This window comes from Staurois parvus, unplaced genomic scaffold, assembly GCF_062004578.1.
Source record: "Staurois parvus isolate SC_StPar_1 unplaced genomic scaffold, SC_StPar_1.0 ptg000445l, whole genome shotgun sequence".
Classification (NCBI taxonomy): Eukaryota; Metazoa; Chordata; class Amphibia; order Anura; family Ranidae; genus Staurois; species Staurois parvus.
The window spans coordinates 3,204,806-3,232,192 of record NW_028318241.1 but is presented as its reverse complement, the minus strand read 5'-3'; the positions used below and the strand labels follow the sequence as shown (position 1 = coordinate 3,232,192).

The window sequence follows — 27,387 nt, the reverse complement described above, 5'->3', positions numbered from 1 at the left end:
CCCCAAGCATGCAACAGCAATTTGAAATGGTTGTGTAACCTGTAAGATGAGTCCCTAGAAACAAGCAATGTATTATTGCACTTTAAATTGACATAAAAGACGCTGCGTAGGTGTAGGTTTGGGTACTTTTACATGTTTAATTGAGAAGTGTATGGTAAATAATTGTTATGTTTTACAGTTTGCTTAGATCAATAGTCATATGGATAGATTCAGTAAGCATGATTTATGAAAACTGGAGACAAATCTGGCAACAGCAAGCAATCTTTTTTTATTATTTTTCAGTATATTTAAACACAAAATGGACTAATATATACAGTATACAGTATGTATATGGTCAAATGATAATGTAAACTGCTTCCAATGCAGCTTATAAACCCAGAGTGCAGGTTCTTCTGTTGCCAGCACAGATTAGCACACAAACTGAGATAAAGTGTCCTTTTTCTGTCCCTTTGTTTTTCTGAAACAGTGCCAAGTTTATGTGTTTATTATTTTCTGAATATACAGTTTTTTCATCCAAGTAAAAATCTGTGCTGCTTCTTTTCAAAATCATTTTGAACAATAATAGACAAATCACAGTTTTCATGATTTGCTTATTTATAGTAAATTGGATATAGCAATGCCAAAATGATGTCTGTCTTTTCCACATTTTATAACTTTTTTTCATGAGGTTTTTGTGTCTGATGGGAATTTCCTTAATTTGCAGGGATTTCCTCTCACTTCCTGGTTTGGCTTTGGGACAGGAAGTGAAGGTAAATCTCCCCAATGGGACACAGATGGCAAACAATAAACTGAAAGGGATTATAACCCTCCCTTCCTCTATCCAAAATGAAAAAAAAAGCTTTGCCTATAGTTCTACTTTAAAGACTGTGGTTAAAATTGTTTCAATTCAGATCATGGGTAATACTTGGCTGTGCAGGCTTTGGACCACCTTGGGGCAGCACAGTGGCTAAGTGGTTAGCACTTCCACCTGGCAGTACTAGGGTCATCGGTTCAAATCCCAACCATGGCACTACCTGCATGGTGTTTGCATGTTCTCCCAGTGCCTGCGTGGGTTTCCTCCAGGTACTCCAGTTTCCTCCAAAGACATGCTGGTAGGTGAATTGGCTCCTGTCTAAATTGGCCCTAGTATGTGTATGTAAGAATGTAAGTTAGAGGCCTTATATTGTATGCCCCTTGAGGGTTAGGGACTGATGTGAATGTACAATATATATATACAAAGTGCTGCATAAATTGACAGTGCTATATAAGTACCTATAATAAATAAACCAACTTCCTTGATTTTTCAGAATACATTTAATGATATTGATGGAGATCTGCTTTTCTCTTCCCCTCCTCCTTTCCTTTTTTGCCTCCCCTTTTCTTCTTTTCTCCTCTTTTCTCCCCCTTCCTCATCTCTTTTCCCCCTGATTTCCCACCATTGTCCTTTATACATTCTTCCCATTTTTAATTTCCCCATTAAAGCCCAACTCCAGGATATTAACAACCTCCCACCCACCCACCTCTATCTTACTGCTGGTATGAAAAAAAAAAAAAAAAAAATATATATATATATATATATATATATATATATATATATAAATGCCCATTTTACTTAACTAAAGCCACAGTCACATGACAATTCTTATCATTTGCTTTCCACCTGAGGTCCTTTTTTAGGAGGTCCTTTTTCCACGTCACTGCCTGCTTTATGTGCACACCTGTTGGTGTAGGTAACATTTCCAGCATCCGGGTCCTCTCTCACAGTCTCCATAGAAAGAAGAACTCATGGTGGCAGAGAGGGGACCAGTGCCAAAGAAGATGCAGGGAAAAATGTCTGGTCCCAAGGGCAGGATATTACCTTTGCTCATAGAGGAAACTGTATCTCATTCACTACACTGCAGGATGGCTTAGGAAGAGGTGTTTGGAATCAAGACGGAGTAATGAAATTGATGCACAATGCACTATTTAAAATTAATTTTCTGGAGTTGGGCTTTAAGACATTTCCTAACCCACCAAATTGCCCCTGGGACATACTGTAACTCCCCACAAACAAAACATTTCCCACCATGTTCAGATCCTATCACCTCATAAACAACTGGGTTTTCCCATGCTCATTAATGCATGATGTCTGAACTCTAAGTCATACACATAATACACATTCCAGACTGCATTTACAAGACTTGAAAGCGTCTCTCATCTATCCCAGTATGGAAGAAATGAACTAAAACAAACAGATGATGGTTAAAAATGTTACCAGTGAAAAGCTTTTGGATATTAGTGGTTAAAGGTGCACTAAGGATCAACTTTGCGAGTTCCTCATGATTGAAAACCTGCTGTACCCATGTTCACTTAGGCGTTTGCTCCCCACTTGGTCCACCTACACCCCCTTTTCCTAAACCCGTTTTTCCCTAACAACGTCTTGCTCTAACTTCTTTATATCACTATACTGTCTTCTGCTTAAAGCTATCCTCTGGGGTTTAACTTCCTATATCTCTCTCTGTTACCTTCTCCTTTGTTTCCAAAAGCCAAAACAGTATTACTAAACTTAGATCCTTTTGCAAACATATTATTAAATTATAAGTTCATAACATTTCATGTATCGTTTAAGATCCGCTGCAAGGGACCAATTGTGGCACATGTTATAGTACCTCTGCAGTGACCTTGAAGAAATACAGGGCAACCCCACCTGGATGGTGTACCCATTGTTTAGTTTTATTTTGGATAATGATTATTCTGCACTGTGGACTGAACACTTTGGTGCTGATTTACTAAAGTCAAATAGACTGTGCACTCTGCAGGGGCATTTGCTCCAGAGCTGAGTAAATGAGGTGAAGCTTCACTTTGAAAAAATATCCAATCACATGCACAGAAAATAAAAAACTGCATTTTTGCTTGCACATGATTGGATGATGGAAGTCAGCAAAGCTTCTCCTCATTTACTAAGCTCTGGAGCAAATGCCCTTGCATAGTGAAACTGCACCTGCAAAGTACACAGTCTATTTGCCTTTTGTAAATCAATTCCTGTATGCATTAAAAGATTGTCTATATCACAGGTGTCAAACTAGCGGCCCTCCAGCTGTTGCCAAACTACAAGTCCCACGAGGCATTGCAAGATTGACAGTTACAAGCATGACTCCCAAAAGGTAGAGGTATGATGGTAGTTTTGCAACAGCTGGAGAGCCGCCAGATTGAGATCCCTGGTATATATGTATGCCAATATGTTTCTTCTTCTGTATGTCTTTGTCAAAACAAATAGTAATTTAACCCGTTTACACCAACAGTATGCATATAGGCAGCTCTACAGAACTGGGCTTTTTTTTGGGGGGCCGCATTTATGTGTATCAGTGTTTGTGCTGGGAGCATGCTGCACAGTGAGCAACCAGCATAGATACTGGGCTGCCACCAGGATACCCAGGTCCCATACTACCATTCAGGACACCGGACTTCTGCTTCTGGAACACCTGATTGCTGCGATAGCCTCTGATTGACTATCACAGTGATCAGTCACTGTGCAGACTGCAAACACAAATGCTCCTGCACTTGGGGATGGACTCGATGCTACAACCACATTAAGAATGTCCTGGAACATGCACACCTTGCTGCCCTCAAATGGACCGGGGGAATCCAAATATACTGAATGAAGGAAAGACAAAACAGAGGGCGCACAGGCCTAGTGCATTACCATAAAAAATGTTTAATAAAAAATAAAGTAGGCGTTGTACTCACAAACGACAATATAGTCAAGGCACATCATAAAGAACAGCTGGGTCAACACCGCGCTGAGTAACAGTCCATAATAGGGAGTGTAGACATCCAAAAGGCTGACGCGTTTCGAGGACTTGCCTCTTCCTCAGAGCCAACTGACCAAATGTCTGCTCCCTCTTTTATATGCTCACTACTTGTTAAACCAAAGGTCACATGGGCCATCCTGGACACTCCCCTGTGCAGGTGTAGGAGTCACAGGGGCAATTGACATAGTGTAAGTAAACACGAAAGGTCTATAAAAATATATATATATATATATGTGTATAAATAAAACCATTGAAACTAGTGACAATCATACAATCATATGAACCATAAGAAGTGTGCACAGTGAAAAATAAATAAATGGAAAGTTAAACATATATATAAAATAAAAATCCTTCCCTGGTGATGCACTGCACTGCTCGCCTTTAAATAAATGGATGGATGGATGAGCAACGCTACGAAGCTGCCTAGTGCTCTGCTTGCCATAGAATCCCAAGGGGACTCAGACTCACTAAGATGTGTACCTGGCTAGAGGATGATTTGAAAACTGAATGGATTGATAAACTTAGAGAATGTAATAAAATACTCCTCAGGTCTATCATAGCACAGAGGGAAAGGAATCTTTGCAAAATCAGAGCAGATCTTAAAGATCTGCAAGATGATCTGGCCACTTACTCAGACCTTGATTCCTTCAACACTTGGGATAATAATATTAATGATGACATAGTTCACTTTGAAACAGATCTAATCAGTAAACAATCTGGGAAATTTGAGAGAGACAGACTGGACTACCAACTAGGGCGGGAGTTCAACTGGAACAGGGTCTTTCCCACACATCATTCAGAAATGGATACAGGGGTCAGAGCTGCAGCTCCTAAGCACCATTTTGGAAGCAATAGTACCCATGGTAAAGGCAAACGGGGTGGCAATCAGAAACGTACAGAGTCCAACAACAACAACAGCATCCACAAACACCACCACAACAACTTTCACAATAAGCCACAAACCTCTTCCACTCTATATTACCACAGGAACTCCTCCCACCTTACATCTAGAGACCCCCATAGGGGTCCCCCCCCTCAGGAGCACCTATCTGCACGTGCACCAAAGGGCAGCACCCCTCCCCTAGACCACCCTCATCCTGGCACATCAGCTTCCCTCTCATCCTACCATCATACCAACATCAAAGAGGGTACCCATGCCAACATCAGAAACATTTCGCCCTGCAATTCACCTAGCATCAACCACCCACCCAGTTCCCCCTCTTTTTTAGAGAGAGGTATTGCGGGGAATTCCACCCCCGCACCTGTCCATCAGCAGAGTCCTGTCATATCCAAAAGTTTGGGGAGAAAGAGAGAAGGAGGACTAGGAGGGGAAAGAGAGGAGGAAAGAATAACAAAAAGAGGAAGGAGGTAACCACTACATACTCCACCATTAAAATCTATAATCTATCCAATGCGGTGTTCACAGACACAGAACTGAATTTATTACGGAAAGGCCTCAATTTTGCTCCCAAAAATCCTCCTAATCTATTTGAAATATTTATAGATCTCAACAAATATGTCAGAAACCTCACTGTCAAGAGGTATTTCACCCTCAAAAAAGAACCTCTAATGACTGCAGTTCCTCAGGTAGAGCAGTTACCTAATAGCAGCTCCATTAGCAATGATCCCGCACTTCCCTTGCTGGAAACTTTACTACAGGAAGGTGAATGTGATGGGTTTGCACTGGCCCTTGATGATCATGTGTCAACAGTTAAAGACAGCATCATTCACACAACCTTCAAACCTGCCTCCACCTTTTATCCACATTGGGTTAAAGGGAATTTCATCCCAACTTTTTATGACATGGTGTTTGAGGATATCAAGAGGATCTGCGAACATAACAAACATCATAGCATTCCAAAAAACATCTCACACTGTTTCGGGGGCAAGAACCTTGACATCACTATGACTCGCATACAAAACAGAGATGATATTATCATAAGACAAGCTGACAAAGGGGGTGGTCTGGTCATCTAGGACAAAGATGTATATCTTTTGGAAGCTTTTAGACTGATAGGAGATTGTAACACCTATGAACAGCTCCGCAGAGACCCCCTACCGGAATACAAAGATGCTTTAAAAGGGTTGCTGGATGAGGCTCTGACCAATAAAATACTATCAAACAATGAATATCAATTCCTGCTCAAACAACACCCACTGACCCCTTATTTTTACCATATACCAAAAATTCACAAAGACCTGACTAATCCTCCTGGTAGACCCATCATAGCTGGCATTGATAGCATCTCCAGCAATTTGGGATGCTACATTGATTATTTCCTCCAAGAACTAGTCGTGAGTCTACCATCCTACATCCAAGACTCTGGGCATATGTTGGAGATCCTATGTTCCTCAAAGTGGTGTCCAGAATATAAATGGTTATCCTTGGATGTCACTTCGCTTTACACATCCATCGAGCATCAATATGGCATGTTTGCCATCAAACACTTTTTGGACAATAGTGACATACCTCCCATTCAAGTAGCTTTCCTACAAAAAGCCATCCATTATACCCTCACACATAATTACTTCTCCTTTCAAGGGAACTTCTACAGACAAATTAGAGGCACGGCTATGGGAGCTAGATTTGCCCCTAGCTATGCAAACCTCTTCATGGGGTATTGGGAGGAGGAAGCAATATGGAACAACAACCCATATCGGGGCAATCTGGCCCTGTATGCCAGATATATAGACGATATCTTAATCATCTGGCAAGGGTCAGACGAGGATCTGGATGGGTTTCTTGCACACTGCCAAAATAACCCCTTTGGAATCGGCTTCACACATGTGGTGGATGCCAACAGTCTGGTATTCCTAGATCTTGAACTACGGACAGACTCTGATGGCAACATCTGCTCTAAAACGCATTTTAAGCCTAGCGCAGGCAATTCCTACTTGCACGCTAGTAGCCATCACCACCCCAAATGGATCCGTAATGTCCCTTTTGGTCAGTACTGCAGGTTAAGGAGAACATGCACCACCAGAGGTGATTATGAGGAACAGAGCGCCATCTTGGGGACCAAGTTCCTTGAAAAAGGCTACAGTGAGGTCCACATCGAGGAAGCATACCAGAAGTATTGGGGCCAATATGAAGAGAGTCCACTGCATATACCACACACAGCTGCCAAAAAAGCCACTAAAGACCCCAACAATAGATGTAATAACCAGGTCAGGTTTTGCACCAGGTTCAATACCAAAGCCTTCGACATACAGCGCAGCATCCAAAAGCATTGGAAAATTCTTAAGCAGGACCCAGTTCTTGGTCAGAGCCTTGCCCCCAGACCCGAAATTGTGTTCAGGAAACCTAGGGATCTCAGGAGTCACATAGCACCCAGTAGAATTAAGAAGCCTCTTGCTGGTGCCAGTAATACGGTCAATCCTTGGTCTGCCCTGTTTGATCAAAGGGGCAGTTTCAAATGCGGTGTGAGCAATTGTGGAACCTGCAAATACATGTGCCACAGAAAGAAAGAGGTGGCTGCCACCAATGGCCGTACATATAAGATTAAGCAGTTCATCAACTGTGGTACTTCTTTTGTGATCTATGGGCTCATCTGTCCCTGTGGCCTCCTATATGTTGGCCGAACCATGCGCCCCTTGAGGGTCAGGTTTGGCGAACACAAATGTAACATCATTAATTACAAGGAGAGCAATAAAGGCAAAAACAAATATTCCGTACCACGGCACTTTCAGGAGGCACACAGTGGTGATCCATCAGGCATGAAAGTATTTGGGGTTGAATCCATCACAGGAGATTCAGATGGTGGAAGAAAATTCCAAAGACTATGTAAGAGGGAGACCTACTGGATCTTCACTCTGGGTTCCCTCTCACCCACTGGGCTTAATGAAGATCTTGAGATACATGGGGTTATCCACTGACTCCCCGTTATGCATAGGTACCTTCTGCTGAGCTGCACATGTTCCCTAGAGTCCTACTCTCATCCCTTTTGTCTCTCTCCCAAACCCCCTCCCTTTTTTTTTTTTTTGCTCTCTCCCCCCCCTCTTTAGTGCTAGTTCCATCATTTCCCTTGTGACCTATAGTGGGTACACCATCCACTACAGATGTATGCTTTAGATATATTCATTTTCATCAGCTATGATTACTATAGTATCATCAGTATAGCTACCCTTACCCTGCATCCTTACACATTAGGTTGCTCACTTCATATTTATTGTGTCACCCTTAGGCGCATGCGTATGACCGCATTCCCATGCGCTTGTGTCTATGGGTCATTCATTGGTCACCCATTTTTTCATTCAGTTTCCATATGTGTGTGTGGGTTTATGTATGTATGTATATACATGTTTTTTACTAAAAAGCAGTTGCTCATGTGGACGTGTTACACACACATGTGCGCACGCATGTTGTCCAGTGAGCTCTCTTCGAGCACTGCTTTCTCATCCTGCAAGTGCTTGTTCCATAGCACCTTTGACATTTTTATATAATTCTTATATATAACACACACATACATCTTTTATACATTTTTTATATAATTATTAATTTTTATTATTTTTTTATTATTATAATTTTTTTTTCTATAATTTCCTATATATTTATATTTCTTATGCTTCCATGTCTGTGCATACACACATATACCATACACTATACCTATTTTACCAGATATTATACTATATTGTAACAATACTTTAATTTTATTTTATTTAAACTTTGTGAACCATATTAAGACGTTTTTTGTAACGTTTTATATCAACATTTATGTTTTACTAGTGAGATATCTCCTTTGTTCTTGTATATAGTATCGCATATGCATATCCATCCATGGTGCACTACATTGCCACACATGCCTACGTTTCATCATATGACTATACTAGAATGATAAGCACACACCCTGTAGGCTGCATCTCTATGAATTAATAAGTGTCTCTGCTGGGTTTCAGATCTACTCTCTATATTAAATCCATGTCCCATGGTTGTCTATGGCAAGCAGAGCACTAGGCAGCTTCGTAGCGTTGCTCATCCATCCATCCATTTATTTAAAGGCGAGCAGTGCAGTGCATCACCAGGGAAGGATTTTTATTTTATATATATGTGTAACTTTCCATTTATTTATTTTTCACTGTGCACACTTCTTATGGTTCATATGATTTTATGATTGTCACTAGTTTCAATGGTTTTATTTATACACATATATATATATATTTTTTTATAGACCTTTCGTGTTTACTTACACTATGTCAATTGCCCCTGTGACTCCTCCACCTACACAGGGGAGTGTCCAGGATGGCCCATGTGACCTTTGGTTTAACAAGTAGTGAGCATATAAAAGAGGGAGCAGACATTTGGCCAGTTGGCTCTGAGGAAGAGGCAAGTCCTCGAAACGCGTCAGCCTTTTGGACGTCTACACTCCCTATTACGGACTGTTACTCAGCGCGGTGTTGACCCAGCTGTTCTTTATGATGTGCCTTGACTATATTGTTGTTTGTGAGTACAACACCTACTTTATTTTTTATTAAACATTATTTATGGTAATGCACTAGGCCTGTGCGCCCTCTGTTTTGTCTTTCCTCACTGTGCAGACTGCACTTGTGTTTTTTTCCTCTTTGAAGGGGGAAGAGAAACATTGTTTATATCTCTCATGCAGGGATAATGTAAGCAAACGTGTGTAGTAAAAAAAAAAGAAAAAAATATAGAAAAACAATACCTGATCAACGATAGATATAGGTCAGTGCCCGGGTTAGTGTTAGGGTCAAATAAAGATCAAAGTCAGGGTCAGAATACATGATTAGTAAATTTTGGGCAGGATTTTTTTTTTAAAGCATTAAAAGTAGTATTAGTGTCAGGGTGTTTTAGGTAGGATAAAAAACGCAAATTGCACACTATCTGGGTCATACTATGTGTACAAACAACAAATAACATACGCATATATGGTATCACTGCAATCATCAGGAGCAGGAGAACTTATTTGAGTTGTTCTTTGATGGTACGTTATGGTTATAACAAGAAATTTACTTCTAAATTAAATTTTATTTTTTTTTATATTTTTAGCCAGTTTTCCCTTGATAATGAAAAAAATCAGGAGATATCTGGTACCATTTACTACCAAAGCCCACTTTGTCCTGAAAAAAAACCCAAGATATAATCCAACTGGACACACAAATAGTTGCGCTGATATGCACAATTTGATTAACACAAAGTTGCAAAATTGTGTTTAGGCATTTAGATTTCTTTTACCCTTTGTCATGAAGGGGTTAACAAAAAACTGTCATTGTTTTAGGGTCTTTTCACATGGGTGATTAGCATGCCCTGCAATTTCCAGCAACAAAGATCTATATATTCCTGTTTCTTGAATACCAAGTGTGTGCAAATAGCTGTGGCTACTCAGCCCATACAATGCAATAAAAGGCTGATGACAACTGCAACTAATTCGTTACTGTTGGTGATTACCTGGGGTGATCGTGGCTGGAGGCAGACAGAGTGGGGTGGATTTACTAAAGACAAATAGACTGTGCACTTTGCAAGTGCAGTTGCACTGATTTTCTCCAGAGCTTACTTGTGAGAAATAGCATCAAGGGTAGAGCTTTAAAGCACACAGGCACTCAATTTCTTCTTTTTAAAGGCCGTTTTTGCCCAATTTTATTTAAAAGAAAGTTCCATAAGTCCAAAACCATAGATTTCCCTCACAGGAGTTGTCTCCTGTAGACTCTTTTGTAAATGACTCTTTGCACATAGTTATCAGCCCCTTGCTGCTCTGGCTCCCACCTCTCCTCGGTGGAGCTCTCCTGACTCCTGGGCAACGACCTCCTGTCTGCTGGGGTGGAGCCCAGAACCCCAGTCAGGTTATTATGTAAAGCCCTGTACACACCTGTACAATTAGTGTGCTGGGGGTTCAGAAGACATGGACCCAGGATTGGAGATTTCATCCCTCCCAGATCACTTCGAAATCTCCAGGCCCCAGGTCCCAAAACAGAGTTTACGAACAACGGAGGAAACTGAAAAGCCAGTTTCCCCTGCATTGAGCAAACCACCTGGAGCCCCTCAACCTGTGTAGTTGAGAATCCTGGGTTATAACCTTGATTCCCACTGTGAGAGTGCCCAGAACTGCCACATTAGTGAATGAGATGAAGCTTAACTTTGTAAAGAACACCTAAGAACCAGGTGCAAGGAATATAAAAAAACAGCACTTTTGTTTGCACATGACTGGATGATAGAAGTCAGCAGAGCTTTATCACATTCACCAAGCTGTGGGCAAAATGAGTGCAACTGCGCTTGCAAAGTGCACAGTCTATTTGCCTTTAGTAAATTTACCCCAATGTGTCCATCCATGATCACTGCAGGTATTCACTGGCTGTGTGAAAAATTTTATAGCTAGCCCACTTTAATGTATGCACGCGCCATATGCTAGGGGAAGGAGCTAAACACCAGGTTTTTATTGCTGTATGTGGTCTTTCTTTGAGAGTTTCAACTTACTTAAAATGACAATGCTGCCAGATATGTGATAGCAAAGCCTGTAAAATGTAATTCATTTAAATAGTGGGAAAGAAATGGAAATGTTACCAAACTTTGGGGATTTTTCTACTGATCCTTGCAAACATTTTGCAGTATGTACCAAATAACTGGTTCAATTAAAAGATAAGTTCACATTTAACCAAAAAATAATAAATGCACATTATTTTTCAGGTAAAAAAAAGTGCACTTATATGTTTTTGTTTTGGGAGCCTGGAAAGCATTGCATCAGTGTTCAGCAAATGGATGGTGCCATGCAGGACTTCTGCAGACCTGTCAGTATGTCTGCTTGCTTGTCCCTTGTATGGGCCGGCAGATACACACTGACAGGAAGAATAAATTAACCTACCACAGCGCTCAATACTATCATGGTGGTTTATTTGAAAACTACAAGCTGACAAAGGCAAAGGCTGTTGGAACTTGTAGGTTCCCCAATCACAGAACACAGAGAGTGGGCGATGCGGCTGGCATCGACTTGTGACAACTAGTGGGGGAAAGGGGGGGGGAGAAGATCCCCCGCTAGCTGTCACAATGGGGGCCGGTCCTCTCATAGCATGTTACACCCTGAATATCAATGTAATATGTAACAAAGGTGAACTTATCCTTTAAATTTGTCCATATGCATCTACAGTGTTGAGGATCAACTCTTAATGAGCCTTAATCAATTACTGAAAAGCTAATGTTGTCCAGGAAACAATGCAACTGAGCTAAAGTTAGAGAAAATCCACTCCGTTTATGTTAATCTGTCTGCAGCAGAAAATCAAATGCCTCTCTGTCATCTGCATCACTTAACTCTTGATTAACAGTGGATGGAGGAGGACGGAGCACATAATAGCTAAGAGGCCTTCAAAATGTGGACCATGCGTTAGTAAGGAGACAGGAGAAGAGCAATATGTGTTTGGTACTGGGAAAAAATATGAGGTTATTGGCATGAAGGTCACTTTTTAGATCTTGGTGATCTGGAGCATTACAATTATGCCTGGATGGAAAAGAGAAGTCTGTGGCATGTATAACTATTTCACCTGTAAAAATTACAAGACTTTATTTACCTGGAGTCAATTTTCCAAGATTTGGCTAGCAGTAGTGAGTCACATTGAACTGGGCTTGTTCTCGAACACGTTTTGTAGCTTATCCATGTTATTCAATTCAATGACTGGCACAGCATTTAGACCCACATACTGTATGTAGCACAGTGACCTTGATCCAATCATCATGAAATGTGTTCAGGCATGATTTGACTGCTCAGGATCAAAACTTAGTCACATTTAAATTTATAAAACGTTTTTGGCATCTCTCACAATCAGTATCTGAGTATTTGAATGTAAAGCTTGTCAGGACAAACCTTGCACCAGCAAATCAACACAGATCCATGACTAAAAACATCAAAACTAATGTTCCTGTAATAGCAATGTCACAATGTAATGATCTAAGACTTATGATACTGCTGGGGAATGGCAAATCACAAAGAGGTTGGAATAGGAACATAAACTGTAAAATCTTGGACTCTGGTCTGTTGCCTAAACAGGGATAGAAATTGCATTTTATTTTTATTGTAATGATTGCCTGTGACAAGGAAGGCTGTTTTCTTTTAAGATTTAGATGAAATCTATACAGGCATTTTGAAACGACTTTCACTGTCACCAATTACCAATATCATAACTTATGTGTGAAGCTTGCCTGGACATTGCCCTGTGTTATACCAAAGGGAGCAGTGCTAATATGTTGTAATTACACAGTTTGCTTTTTTCATCTTTACTGAAATGTCACAAAATAACATTTCATTAGTCTTTATGCACCGCAGAACATTGTGATGCAATGTAGTGAATCTCAACATTCTGTGCTGAAAAACAGAAAAGCGTGTCCTACTTTTTTCAGCAGAGAAACCACTGCAGGGCCATAGTGTGAACTGCACTCAAGGACTTAAAGCGGAGTTCCACTCACGCTGTCAATAAATAAAAGTCAGCAGGTACAAACACTGTAGCTGCTGACTTTTAAAAAACAGCCACTCACCTGTCCCTCGGTCCCGCAGTGTGTCCCCTGCAGCCTGTTTTACCGGCCGTCTTCTCTCCCTGGGTGCCGGCATCTTCATTGTGGGCAACCGGCTGTGACAGCTTGCGGTTTCACAGCCAGGTGCCCACTGCGCATGCGCGAGTAGCGCTGCACTTCTTGAATGGTCTTGTAGTCTTCTGGGACCTGTCACGTGTCCCAAAAGACTACGGGGAGGGAGGAAGGGAGGACATCTTCCACTTCCGATCGCCTAGGCGATCAGAGCGGAAGTGGGAGCAGGTGCCTGCCAAATTCGGGTACCCGCCCCCCAAAGGTGCCAATCCCTAATGGGGAGCGGGGGACCAGTCTTTAAAGCAGAACTTCTCCTTTTGGGTGGAGCTCTGCTTTAAGGCTAATCATCTATGTGTTGGGACTGAATTGGGCAAGGCACAGCCCAATGTAAATGGTGTGAATGAGCCCTAAGGCTAAACCCAGGCTGGAAAAAAAGTTAGCTATATTTCTAAAGCCTTGTACACATGGTGAGAATATCGGATGAATGATTGTTCAAGTTTTTTGGCATGCCAGTCTCATATAAAAAATAAATAGGTTACTACAGTTACGGAAATTCTCGTAACACAGAATACAACTTCGGAAGTGATGTAATGTCATGTATTCTTTTGTTTCTGAGCATGCTTGGTCTTGGTCACTTGATTTTTTTCATACAAATACTATACTAATTACATGAAAATCGTCCATTCTTTTTTCTTACGAGAAAAATTTACATGCTTGTCCCTTTGGATAATTTTGCATGAACTGTCATGATTGGCTCTCGAAAGTGTATTAATTAATAGATTTTCAAATGATCGCTCTGATGCGTTTTTCGTCTGGTGTTCTCATCATGTGTACCAGACATTACAGTTGAATGGAATTCTCTACACAGACCTCTGTAAGCTTCATCTGGTGTAATACACACACATATTTCAGCAATTCTATTTTTAGGGGTTGGGACAAGCTGTCATGAGACTCCAAGTAAACAGGTCACTCATGTCATAACAACTAGCCTTAAAATAAATTGTCCCTGAACACTCCATGTCACATTGTGGATTATAAAGTCAGACGTACAAATACTTTTTAAACTTGATGTTGTGGCAAGGGCTCATAAACAGTGAGATGGATCAGATTATAATAAATGATCCCACAAATTTACAGTATATTGCCATGATCCACAGCAGGGATGTAGCTCTGTGACTTCTGACCATAAAGCAAAGGAAACTCATGACGAGAGTTCTGCTTCTGAAAATGATTTCCTGGCTACTTCAATACTTTGATTCACTGGCCTGGAAAAAGTCAAATCTGACTACACTCTAAATGTATTTTCTCAGGCTTGTTCTGAGTCAGTAGCTTTAAGTCAGTAGCTTTGAGTCAGTGCTGGAGTCTTATTGACCAGCACAACACAGCGGCAACTAAAACAAAGTCAAGTAACAGTAGTCTTCTTATTTCTCTCGGCAAGTTTCCTTTACCTGTAGTTCTGCTACCGAGGTCTGCCCTATTCTAACACAATAGTATATCAGGTAGAACTTTCTGACCTCTACATGCATTCATTTTGTAGTATATCATGTGACAAATGCTGTAGCTCTGTAAATTATAACTGGATGCCCTGTGTATAAGCACTGTCTTTAGCGTGAAAAGCATTTACCTGCCAGTCCCCCACTGTATTTCCACTGTCTGTGTTGGTTATATCTTGGTCCAATAAAGTGGATTGTGTGGAGTGCTGCCGATCGGACAGCCTTTGTTCTCATCTATGCAGCACACGAGCTGGGCTAGCACCTACAGGAGGAGTTGTGCTTGGAGATTGGGAGTCTCTTTACCTTGAGCAGCAGAAAACATATATGGATGCCTTGTGCTGTTGAACCCCAAGCCAGTGACATGGTCCTTAACTCAGGTCAATGGTCCCCAATCAGCAGCTAATACAGAGATTTATGTTTTCTTTCTAGCCCTTTTGGAGGATGATGTCACACTTTGTAAGCAAGACCTGAGATACACTAGACACATCCCAGTCTTCTTTGATGGTCCTCAAAGGTACAAGGACTGCCTACATCTCTGGAGCTCTGCTTACAATTCACAACAAACTCTCATGAGAGATGTAAAGGTGCTTTAAAATGAACATAGGGAACAATTTACTAAAACCAATGCACACAGAATCCGGAGCTACTGTGCATAGTAACCAGTCAGAGTCTAACTGCAGCTTGTTCAGTTAAGCTTTGACAATAAAACCTACAAGCTGATTGGCTACCATGCTTTTTTTTCTTTTTTTTCGTTTTTACTTATTATGATCAGGACTAAATATGAAATATGCATTTTGTGATAGAGCTACTAACACAATTCACAAACAATGTATGTAAAAGGGCTTATGTGTGGCATGTTGTTCTGCATTGGCTGCAAAAACTGATAAAAGAAGGGAATGAAATTACTACTGTTAATTTTTATTTATGGGATTCCATAACTGGAAAATCATGTTGGAAATTATCGCTCTCACTATGTCATCCTCATTTATAATACTTCAAGTTCTGAAGATTACCTGAAACTTTTATATTTTCATCTGTGAATGTTGTTTAAGGGGCAGTCTACCCAGAAGTGATATTTCAGTTATAGGTTAAGATATGTGGACTGAGTCAACTCCTAGCTTCCTATGTCAGGGTTATCCCAACATTTACTTGTCCTAATTCCCCACTTTGTTCCTGTCCACCAGGGAGTTTCTAAAGTACAGACTCATCTCTGTGTTTCCACACCTCCAGCTACATCATTCACAATATAAAATAAAAGCAAATCCAACAGAGAGTAAAAAGCAGGAAGACCAGATAATGACCACAGCAAATGTGTAGGCTTGGAAACTCAGATCACCATGTGTTCCAGAAGCCCTGCAAGTGTTCTGAGAATTTATACCTCTCAGCACTCATTGAGGCATTTTATCATAGCGGGACATTTTAAAGGCCATGAGAAGTCCTTTGGCCAGGTTTAGTTGGGCCATGAACCGGTGTGATATCAGGGAAGGGGGAGGCTGCACATTGCAGAACATTTAGATCATGTGATCTCATATGTCACCATGTCACACCGTAGTCTCTGAAAGATCAGTAGATGCAAATGGTGACTACAACATATTTGGTGGGTGGAAGCCTGGTCACTGCACCAACGAAAATTGAAAAAAAAAAGCTGTAGACTGACACTTTACTGCACCTGTCAGTAAAAGAAACATTGCTATGACATTTAATTTTTTGGATGAATCCTTTCTGATTCTTTGACTAAAGCTATACTTTACATAAAATAATAAAAAAAATACCCATAGCAACTAATCAGAATTTATGTTTCACTGCTATGAAAACACTGAACTGAAATCTGAATGATCCGATGAGCTATTTGCTAACACTGAGTGTACCACATTTGGTCATACCCAATACATTCTTATACAGTATGTAAACTCAAAGAAAGAACTGAGAATTAATCTTGTACTGGTCTACCTTTAGCAACATCAATTATAATTTGTTCAGCACTGAAGAATTAGGAAGATTGTACTGAATTGGTCCAATTGTGTATTAACTGCACAGCATAAGCCATTGACTAATAGTTTTTATGCTTACAACAACTAACAACAAAATGTCCACAATGAAATACACAAACCACTTCTGCATGTCAGAATGATTAAACATTACGATGGAGTACAAACAAAAATATTCTTACCAGGCTCCTGAAGAAGGCTTGAGTGAACTGTACACACAATTACAGCTATATAACAAAAAAATACAACACATGCTTCAAAAAGTCAAAAGTATATGGAATATTCATCTTACTACACACAAGTGAAGGATGCTATGTACATTGCTGCCCTACCACTGGGCTACACAACTAGTTTAAATGATCGATTTTTGGATAATGGAGCATGCATGACAAACATTAATGGTGTACTAGAAAGGTTCTAAAGCTTAAAGCAAGACTGTCCCTTCCCCAATCAGGGAAAATTAACAGGCCCCCTCCACTACTTACCTTGTACTTGCTTCCCCCTCCAAGCTGTTTAATTGCTAGAGCCACCCCCCCCCCCATCGTGATAGTACTCAAACCCGCTGATTGGCCACTCATGGAAGGTTAAGTACCTGAAGAGGAGGCGTGCTATACTATTTTGCCCCAAACAGTGAAAGTCCACTAAAACTGATATTTTAGCATTCGATAAATTCTTCAGAGCTCTAAGTATTTCTCATACCTCTCAATTATTTAAGTGGTGAGATCTGTGAGAATAAATTTCCAGGTCTGCATACCTTGGACAAATACCCCCACTTTCCATGTGATATTTATTTTCTAAAATATTGTATATTTTTGAATATGGTAACACCCAAGCCTCCAAGCAGGAAGGGAGGTTTCCAAATTAGGCAGCGTTCCATACCTGGGATCCTTAAAGCAGAGCTCCACCCAAATAGGGGAAGCTCCGCTTGATGCTGCCACATTTGGCACTTTTGGGGGGCGAGCAGGTACCTAGTTTTAATAGGTACCCGCTCCTGTTTCTGGCTCAGTTCACCACTACGAACTGATCCAGAAGTTTTGCCCCCCTCCTTCCCCTCTCAGCCTTCTGGAACATTTCACAGGTCCCAGAAGACTATGGGACCATTCACAAGGCACAGTGCGACTTTCGTATGCGCAGTAGGAAACCGGCTCTGAAGTCGCTAGGCTTCGCTTTCGGTTTCCCTTACTTGCTATCCTGCAGCCAGGAACACAGAGACTACTGAAGAACTAGCCCAGGTGAGGATGGCGCTAGACCCCTGGACAGGTAAGTGTCCTTATATTAAAAGCCAGCAGCTACTGTATTTGTAGCTGTTGACTTTTAATATTTTAGGGGGAGCCTGGACCTCCTCTTATGGCTCGTTTACACTTGCTTCAAAAATGTAACATTTCACAAGCTTTTTTAAAGCGCTCTGAATGCCAATCCAAGTACCTGTTACTAAATAAAATGGTAAGCTTTGTTTTATTTCACAAATTACACCCCATATCACTTTTTTGGTGCTTTCACAGCATCTCCAAAGCCTCCACAGAAGTCTATGACAAAGCTCGCTAACAGCTCCTGCTGCTTTTGACGGGCTTTTATTCAGAGTTAGTTTTGCTTTGGTTTGGAGGTTTTGCAGGTATGAGATATCCCAGGATGCACTGGGAAACCAACAAGCAAAACGGAAAGGTGCCATCAGCAATCACTTCCAGTTCATGTGTATATATTCCGGAAGTGTCTGGTGCAGACGTCACATCTAGTGTGCACCGTGGAGCAGCGGGAAGATGAGTGGGGTCTGGACTGGATTGAAGCATCTTGCACATGGCGCACATGGTGTGCAACTCGGGTATGCTATAGTGGAAGTTGAGTGGAGACCAAAAACAGAGGACTGCGAGGTGCAGAATCAGCAGAGCTGGAGGTTACTACTGAGTGGGGGATCAGCAGAGCTGAGGGTTACTACTGAGCGGGGGATCAGCAGAGCTGAGGGTTAGTACTATGTTGGGGATCAGCAGAGCTGGGGGTTACTACTGAGTGAGGAATCACCAGAGCTGGGAATTACTACTGAAGTGGATCAGCAGAGCGGGAGGTTACTACTGAGCAGGGGATCAGAAGAGTTGAGGGTTACTACTGAATGGGACATCAGCAGAGCTGGGGGGTATTACTGAGCAGGGGATCTGCTAAACAAGGGCACTAATAAGCTGGAATCTGCTGAATGAGGGTATCAATAAGCTGGAGATCTGCTAAGCAGGGGATCTGATAGCAGCGGTACTACTGAGCCAGGGTTCTACTGGATCCCTATAAAATGAATAGAAAATCAACACACACAAAGGGCATTTGCCAAGCTTCAAAAAAGCATTACCGAACAGAGATGTGCAATATATATCGGCCAACGCACCAGACATGCAGTTTTTGGGAGCTGGGCAGGTAGTTTTTTTGTGACGTTTAGCCCTGCTTTGGGCAAGCAGCAGAGCTTACTTGTCAGGAGGAAGCATTCGATTGGCTGTGCTGCCAGACAAATACTTCCACACACCCTTGTAAAGTGGCTGCCCCTCCGCTATGTATCCCAGGCTCTGCTTGACCATCTACGGGCCCGGGATCAAAACATGTCCCTTCTCCTCCCCCTCCTGTTCCTGACCTGGAAGTGACCTGTAAGATGTCACTTCTGGGTCCCCGGCCATTGAGGCCAGGAAAAAACGTACTGAAGTGTGATGTGCACTGCATTACATTCAGTAGAACACAGAGGAGAAATGCAGGGTCTTTTGGACCCTAGATGTCTAAGAAAAAATCTTTTGCCAAAAAAAAAAATGTAATTGTAAGGAATTAAAGTTACACCTCCCAATAAAACATACAAAGGCACATGTAGGGGGTGCCTACACATGAAAACGTTGATTGCAATACATGTTACATGTCGTCGCACACTAGAATAAGAGCAATAATTCTAGCACCAGACCTCCTCTGTAACACTAAACTGATGATATAGGGGGCTTTTAAAGCATCGCCTATAGAAAATATAGGGTACTGAAATTTGTAGGCATTTCATAGGCGCACCCAAATTTAAGGTTTAACATATTGGGTATCTATTTACTCAGTGCAACCTCGGCTTTTTTACTGAAATTTAGTTTCCTAGACCTTTCCGGTAATATGGTCTTACATAAAAAATTGGAACTACCAAAATTTTATTATCTAGGTTGTCTGCTTTCAGAAAATATATAATGTTTTGGGGGTTTTATTTATTCTTCAGGGCTAAAATGATTTTTTTAAACATTTGTGCAAAAATCCCGCAAAAATGGCTCTGGCAGTGAAAGGGATAAAAGGATAAGTTTACCTTTGGGGACATGTTACATGTTCCAACCGTTTTTAGGGTGGAACATGTAACATGTTCCTTCTCCTGCAGCCAGCGATCCGAGCCCTCTTTGTGACAGCAGTACGGGGAGAAGTTCCATGTACCAGCTGTCCATTTTTGAAAGGAGCGCAACCTTCATTCAGCCACAGAATTCTGTGAATGTGAAAACTACAAGCATCAACATCCTTTGCATATGTCGGCTTGTAGTTATCAATGAGCTACCACAGCGCTGTTGAGTGCTGTGGTTTTTCATGGATTCTTCCTGTTAGTGTGAAACTGCCTACCAGTACGACGAACGATGTACAGGCAGAAAGCTTAGAATGACAGTATGCCGGAGTCCTGTATTGCACCAACTGTGCTGGCCATAATCAACACAGTTGTTTTCAGATTAATTTATGATGGCAGTTAAACTCTAGGAAAACATTTTATGTGAGATGCATGCAAGCAAACCTGTCCAGGTTTACAATATTTTTAAGTACCTCTTCCTGCAAAGTCAATCTTGGCCTCACTCTGCATCTTACACGCCTTCCTACTGGTTGGGGAATATGTTGTCACAATGAAGGACCAAAATGGAGGCTAAGCAGATGCAAGGATGCTGGAAAACTCCAATTTCACCAGAAAAGTCAAGGTCTATCAATAACTTCAGATGAAGTTATACTTTTTAACAGATGGTGACCTTATACATGGTTTTACCATAGGTTCAGCCTAAATCGACAACATTTATGACAGATTTTCACTTCATAGAAGGATCAGAAGCAGTTAGGAAAACCTTTCAGTAGCTAATACATTTGGGATGAGCTCACAGGAGTGTTGAAAGGAAAGCCTTTTAACATGCCTAAAGCACTAATGCAAATTTTGTATGTATTTTGGATATTTTTATGAAGTCTTTGTAAACTGTAATTTGAAGCTTTCAAAATGACTTTATTTCTGGAAGAAAATTCCTTAAAAAGGAAAAGCTTTCTGAGCACACTGCGAGCACCTAAGATACATTTGGGGTACACTGCTACTGATTTGAAATGAGGCAAGCTTTGCAAGTTTCCCATACCTGCCAAAATGTTCCTGGAGAGAATAAATGAGATCCATGGTCAAAGCGTACACTTTCATTTTATAACATCAGCATTGTAATAACAATATGATCAATAGTTATATTGGACAATCTGAAATTACTTGGAAAATCCTCTTTTGTGTTGTGAGTTCTGCCTGTCTGCTGCCCATCTCTTTCCACAACTTCCTGGATCCTCTTCATGCTTTGCAACTTCTCCTCTGGTGTTTACTTTCAATTCCCAAAATACGTACATCTCCAAAATACGTACGTTCCTAACCCCAGACACTACTAAACAACTTGTTCACTCCCTTATTATCTCAAACTACTAACACTGACATACAAAGCCATTCATAACGCTGCCCCAAACTACCTCACCGACCTGATACCCAAATACCACCCTACCCGTAATCTTCGCTCCTCACAAGACCTCCTACTTTCTAGCTCCCTGGTCTCCATCTACCAGGCCCGACTGCAGGACTTCCCCCATCCTCTGGAACTCACTAGCCCAATCTATCAGACTGTCACCTTCCCTCCTCACCTTTAGGCGCACTCTGAAAACCCATCTCTTCAGGGAAGCCTACCCCACCCTGACCTAACAGCGGATCTACACTCTACACTCCTCCTACCACTCCATCCCCCACAGCCACTTCCTCCTGTACCACTATCCCCTCCCTCCTAGATTGTAAGCTCGAAAGAGTAGGTCCCTCGAACCCCTCGTGTTTTGTCTTGTTACTGTATTGTCTCATGTACTGTCCCCCACTAAAATGTACAGTGCTGAGCAAACCTTTTAAATAATGTATAATAATAATAATTCCTACGGACTACATGTCCCATGGTTCCTTGCTGCCTGCAAGCAGTGATTCCTGTGCTGACTCCGCCTCCTAAAACTCCTCCCCTTAGCACAGCTGTAGTTCGGAAGGCAGGCTTTGTGAAATGTGTGACACAGCAGTGCCTACTCACAGGACATAGTGACTTTGAGTTACAGAATAGGAAGTAAATGTGTTGGATAATTCAGGATCATTCAAGTTAATAGGAGTGGGCTAGCAATAATTTAAATTCAATGTGAAAGTGAATATAATGATTTAAAATTCCAACCATAGATACGCATTAAAGTGATACCAAAGGTAAAAACTTTTTTCCCTTTAATACATTGCTTACATTAAGGTAAAAAATGTTTTATACATAATAAATTAAAGGAACACTTTGAAAACACATCAGATCTCAATGGGGAAAAATATAATGCTGTATATCTATACTGATATGGACTGGGTATTGTGTTAGGAACGTAAGGGATGCCCCATCGTTTGAAGGAAATGAAAACTATCAACCTACAGAGGATTTTCAAAGTGAAAAAATTATGCAGCAGGCTAGTCTATTTTGCTGAAATTTCATTGCAGCAACTCAAAATGATACTCAGTAGTTTGTATGGCCCCCACGTGCTTGTATGCATGCCTGACAACGTTGTGGCATGCTACTAATGAGATGATGGTGTCCTGGAGTATTTCCTCCCAGATCTGGACTAGGGCATCTCTGAGCTCCTGGACAGTCTGAGGTGCATGGATGAACCAAAACATGATATACCACAGGTGTTCTATAGGATTTAGGTGAGGTGAGCGTGGGGGCCAATGGTATCAATTCCTTCATCCTCCAGGAACTGCAGGCATTGTCATGCACCAGGAGGATCCCAAGACCCACTGCACCAGTGTAGAGTTTAACAATGGGTCCAAGGATTTCATCCCGATACCAAATGGCAGTCAAGGTGCCATTGTCTAGCCTGTAGAGGTCTGTGCGTCCTTTCATAGATATACCTCCCTAGACCATCACTGACCCACCACCAAAAACGGTCATGCTGAACGATGTTACAGGAAGCATAATGTTCTCCACGGCTTCTCCAGATCCTTTCACGTCTGTCACATGTGCTCAGGGTGAGCCTGCTCTCATCTGTGAAAAGCACAGGACTCCAGTTGTGGACCTGCCAATTCTAGTGTTCAATGGCAAATGCCAATTGAGCTCTATGGTGCTGAGCAGTGAGCACAGGGCCCACTAGAGGCCACCCTCATGCAGTCTGTCTCTGACTGTTTGGTTAGATACATTCACACCAGTGGCCTGCTGGAGGTCATTTTGTAGAGCTCTGGCAGTGCTCATCCTGTTCCTCCTTGCACAAAGGAGCAGATACCGGTCCTGCTGATAGGTTAAGGACCTTCTACGGCCCTGTCCAGCTCTCCTAGAGTAACTTCCTGTCTCCTGGAATCTCCTCCATGCTCTTGAGACTGTGCTGGGAGACACAGCAAACCTTCTGGCAATAGCACATATTGATGTGCCATCCTGGAGGAGTTGGACTGCCTGTGCAAGCTCTGTAGGGTCCAGGTATTGCCTCATGCTACCAGTAGTGACCCTGACCCTAGCCAAATACAAAACTAGTGAAAAACAGTCAGAAACGATGAGTAGGGTAAAAATTAAAACCATACCTGTTTTGGGGGTTGTCCATCTAGTGCACCTGTTGTTAATTTCATTAACACCGAAGCAGCTGAAACTGATTAATTACCCTCTCTGCTACTTAACTGACCACATCAATATCCCAGGAGTTTAGTTGACTTTATGCTATACTCTGATTAAAAAGTGTTCCTTTAATTTTTTTGAGCAATGTATTTCTCTGTCCTCCCCCTTCCCTGTGTGAAGGGGAAGAGAGAGGAGAAGAGATCCAGTGCTGTGCTCGGCTGCATCTCTTCTCCCCTCGCTTCTGCCTCACACAGGGTGTCAAGAAGCATCAGGAGCCATTGGCTCCTGCTGCTGTCAATCAAATGTAGTGAGGAGGAAGAGAGGGACGGGGCTAAGGCCTCTGTGTGAGTCTATGGAGTGTGGTGACACCATGTGCTTCTATAGCAAACGGCTTGCTATGGGGACACACTAAGAACAGAAGGAGCCAAGATTGTCGGCGGAGGACACAAGAAGAGGAGGATCGGGGTCACTCTGTGCAATACCACTGCACAGAGCAGGTGAGTTTAACGTTTGTTATTTAAATTTTTTACAAAATTTAAAAAAATAGCCTTTAGTAACACTTTAAGATGAAGAAAAGCTATGCAATCACATGATTTTTCATGTGATTTCATTACGATTTACATGTGTGCACCTGATTGTTTACTTTTTGTGTTACAGAGCAGGCATTGACTTTGCAAAGTGTTTAGAAAGCTTCAATAACACAAATCAACTGTTCTATACATCTGTGTGAACAAGGCCTTATAATAATAAAATATTCATGTTACAAAATATAGGTCATATATACTTGTACTTTCAAAATACGAGCATTGTATTATTTAAAAAAATAATATGAATTGCAAAATTAAATTCAAACTTGATATAAAAATAAATAATCATTGTTGATGAAATAAAATGGCAGTAAAAAGTGGATCTGTAACCAGTAGGAATCAGATTCTACTTTGTACTGTCCCAGTACCTACAGAGTGCAAGCGGATACTGGTTGCTACAGACAACAAATTCTTTTTCTGCAATTCTCAGGATTCATCAGTTCCTGTTCCAGTGTACCCAAGGTATCTTGCTTTACATGTGGCTGACTTGAGTCGTTATAAGCCAGTTTAATATAGACTAATCCATATTGTACAGAAATGACGTAAGTGACAAGCATTTAAATATGCTTATCATTCTATTAATGTTTGCATGGCATTTTTTTTTCAATGCCAGAAGGTAATAATATTGGGCTTAGTGTATTAATACTAGTTCCTCCATATATAAAGACACATATTGAAATGTCATAAACTAATCACTAAATACAAGCAAGAATATGTTGTACACAAGGTCAAGCTATACTACAGACAGTTAACGCGTGTTACCTGTAGGACTTTAAAAACCTGAGTCTCATCTTGGTTCTGGGTGACAGGCGGGGGCCGGGGGCTCCGGCTGAATCCCAGAGGAAGGCCATGAAGAGGGCAGTGTTATTTCCGAGTGGAAAATGTGATCCCGAAGGTGATAAATATCCAGGCAGACATAGAGGGGGCACCGTGCAGAGACCATGAAGCCGTCCTGGCACCCTTGGGGATTCTTCAGGCACTCATGTACCAGGGAAAAAACACGGGAGCCTCACACACACACACACACACACACACTAAAGGGATAACCAGGATTTCCTGCTGAGTGACACCTGCCCTAATAAAGAGCTGTCACACACTGGGATCTCTGCAACCAGACACTTCTGTATTACAGTGGGAATCTCTGGAGATAAATCTACTGATCTGTTTACAAGAATAGCAACTGACAATATAAAAAAAAAAACACCCCTCACATGTGGCAAAGTTATTTCTTAATAGCACTGAGCTCATACTAACAGCCTTATAAGTAAACAGTGCAATATGTGCAAAGAGCAATAGCACGTCAGAACAGTAGAGATGATTTCTGATTGGCTGCAGCTGGTTTCTCCTGAATAAAGATGAAATTTGACTGGCTGCTGCATTTTGCACCTCCTTATTATATATTTTTATATTATATTATATATGAGCCCATGTATGGTGCCATAGAGCACAAGGAAATACAATTACTAGTCCAATAGTGTATTATTATTATTATACAGGATTTATATAGCGCCAACAGTTTGCTCAGCACTTTACAATATAAAATTGGGTCAAATATCCCAGTATATATAAGCAATAAAGGAACCGGTTAAAGTGACTTTGGTATAAATGAGCACTTTCCATTCCATATGTTACAGATCTGACTACCGTATTGTAAAACCAGAATTAAAATCCAAATAGACTGCTGCTATCCAGCAAACACTGCAGCTGTGCTATAAACAGAAGGTCAGGGGGTTTGAAAACACCGGGATGCTGTTCCATGGGTTTGGTTTCAGTGTCATTCAGAAAACGAGGATGCCAACAAATCAGTGGTGTCCCAAGGCAGGTGCGGGGGGGTCTGCACCGGGTTACACTGACCACATGGGGTGACACTGGACCTGCTCCACAAAAAGGTAAGTTGTAAAGCAAGCTGACGATCCCCTCAGGATGGATCAGATCTGCGGGTTGAGCATAATGGATCGGAGTCCAGTCCATTATGCTCAATCCGCAGATCCGATCCATTCTGCAGGGTTCGTCGGAGGGGGTGTCACCAAGTGTTACCGCACCGGGTGACACCAACCCTAGGGACGCCTCTGCAGCAAATATAGGGTATTTGGCCAAGGGGAAGCCATACCTACAACATGAATACTAAGTGCCTCATGAGTGGGTTGAGAGGAAGCATGTGTCTTAAAATAAATAAAGCAAATTGGTACAACTGTATGATAATGTGAAAATTCCACTACTGTCCACTTCAGCTTCACATTTTACCCTCTTCATAACCAGCCCATTTTTTGCTATACCACACTACTTTAACCACTTCCTGTCCGGACACTTTTACCCCCTTCCTGACCAGGGCAATTTTCAGCTTTCAGGGCTATCACACTTTGAATGACAATTGCGCAGTCATGCAACACTGTACCCAAATGAGTGTTTTACCATTTTTTTGAGACAGATAAAGCTTTATTTTGGTGGTATTTATTCACCGCTGGGATTTTTATTTTTGCTATGTAAATGAAAAAGTCCAAAAATTTTGAAAAAAAGTGTTTTTCTTATAAATTTTGCAAATAAATAATCTTTCATCATAAATCTTGGCCGAAATGTATTCCGTTATCTTTTTAGTAAAAAAAAAAAAAAAAGCCAAATTAGTTTATAACCAAAAATTATAATTTTTAAAAAATTTTTTATTTTTATTTTATTTTTTTATATTATTTTTGTTTTTTGTTTTTTTTTTACATACTGTCACCCTAGCAGTACAGTGTCACCATGGTGACATTGTACTACTTGTGGGGGGTGATGAAGATTTTTTTTTTTTTTTTACAGTGATTGCTTTTACACCCATATAGGATGTAAAAGCAATCATTTCTCTTTCTCTCTGTCTGCATTCTTGCAGCCATTGAGAAATACTGAGTGAGCAGTGATTGGTCACAGCTTGTCACATGGTACAAGGCTGTTGTGAATAGCCTTGTACCATGTGACCTCTGTGATCATTCACAGATTTCACACGTAGTAAGCAATGATGTCACAAGTGACATCTTGCTTACTACTTTGCATGTGATCACTGATTGGCCTATCAGTGATCACATGATCGGGACCTCGTACAGAGGTCCCGCCCGACGATCGGTGTTTCACTGTGTCTGGAGGACACAGCGGGCACCGGATCGCATTGCTACGCGCTCTCAGGGACACAGCTAGG

The 27,387-nt window shown here is 41.4% G+C and overlaps 1 protein-coding gene and 1 long non-coding RNA gene across 8 annotated transcripts in view; one reads left to right on the top strand and one right to left on the bottom strand.

Moving 5' to 3' along the window:
- Positions 1–27,387, bottom strand: part of LOC149453630 (3',5'-cyclic-AMP phosphodiesterase 4D) — a 1,049,085-nt gene that overhangs the window by 399,629 nt on the left and 622,069 nt on the right. Inside the window, exon 1 of one of the 4 annotated variants that reach the window (XM_089688056.1) lies at positions 24,981–25,247. The exons of the other annotated variants lie outside the window; for them this stretch is intronic. Coding sequence (XP_089544182.1) covers positions 24,981–25,069 — 89 coding nt within the window. The 5' untranslated portion in view covers positions 25,070–25,247. Of the gene's footprint in view, positions 1–24,980; positions 25,248–27,387 lie in introns of those variants that run through there. 4 annotated transcript variants of the gene reach the window in all.
- The window catches only part of LOC149453631 (uncharacterized), a 144,977-nt gene that overhangs the window by 64,082 nt on the left and 53,508 nt on the right, over positions 1–27,387 (top strand). The window contains exon 1 of one of the 4 annotated variants that reach the window (XR_016314416.1): positions 23,974–24,128. The exons of the other annotated variants lie outside the window; for them this stretch is intronic. This is a non-coding gene — a long non-coding RNA (uncharacterized LOC149453631). Of the gene's footprint in view, positions 1–23,973; positions 24,129–27,387 lie in introns of those variants that run through there. 4 annotated transcript variants of the gene reach the window in all.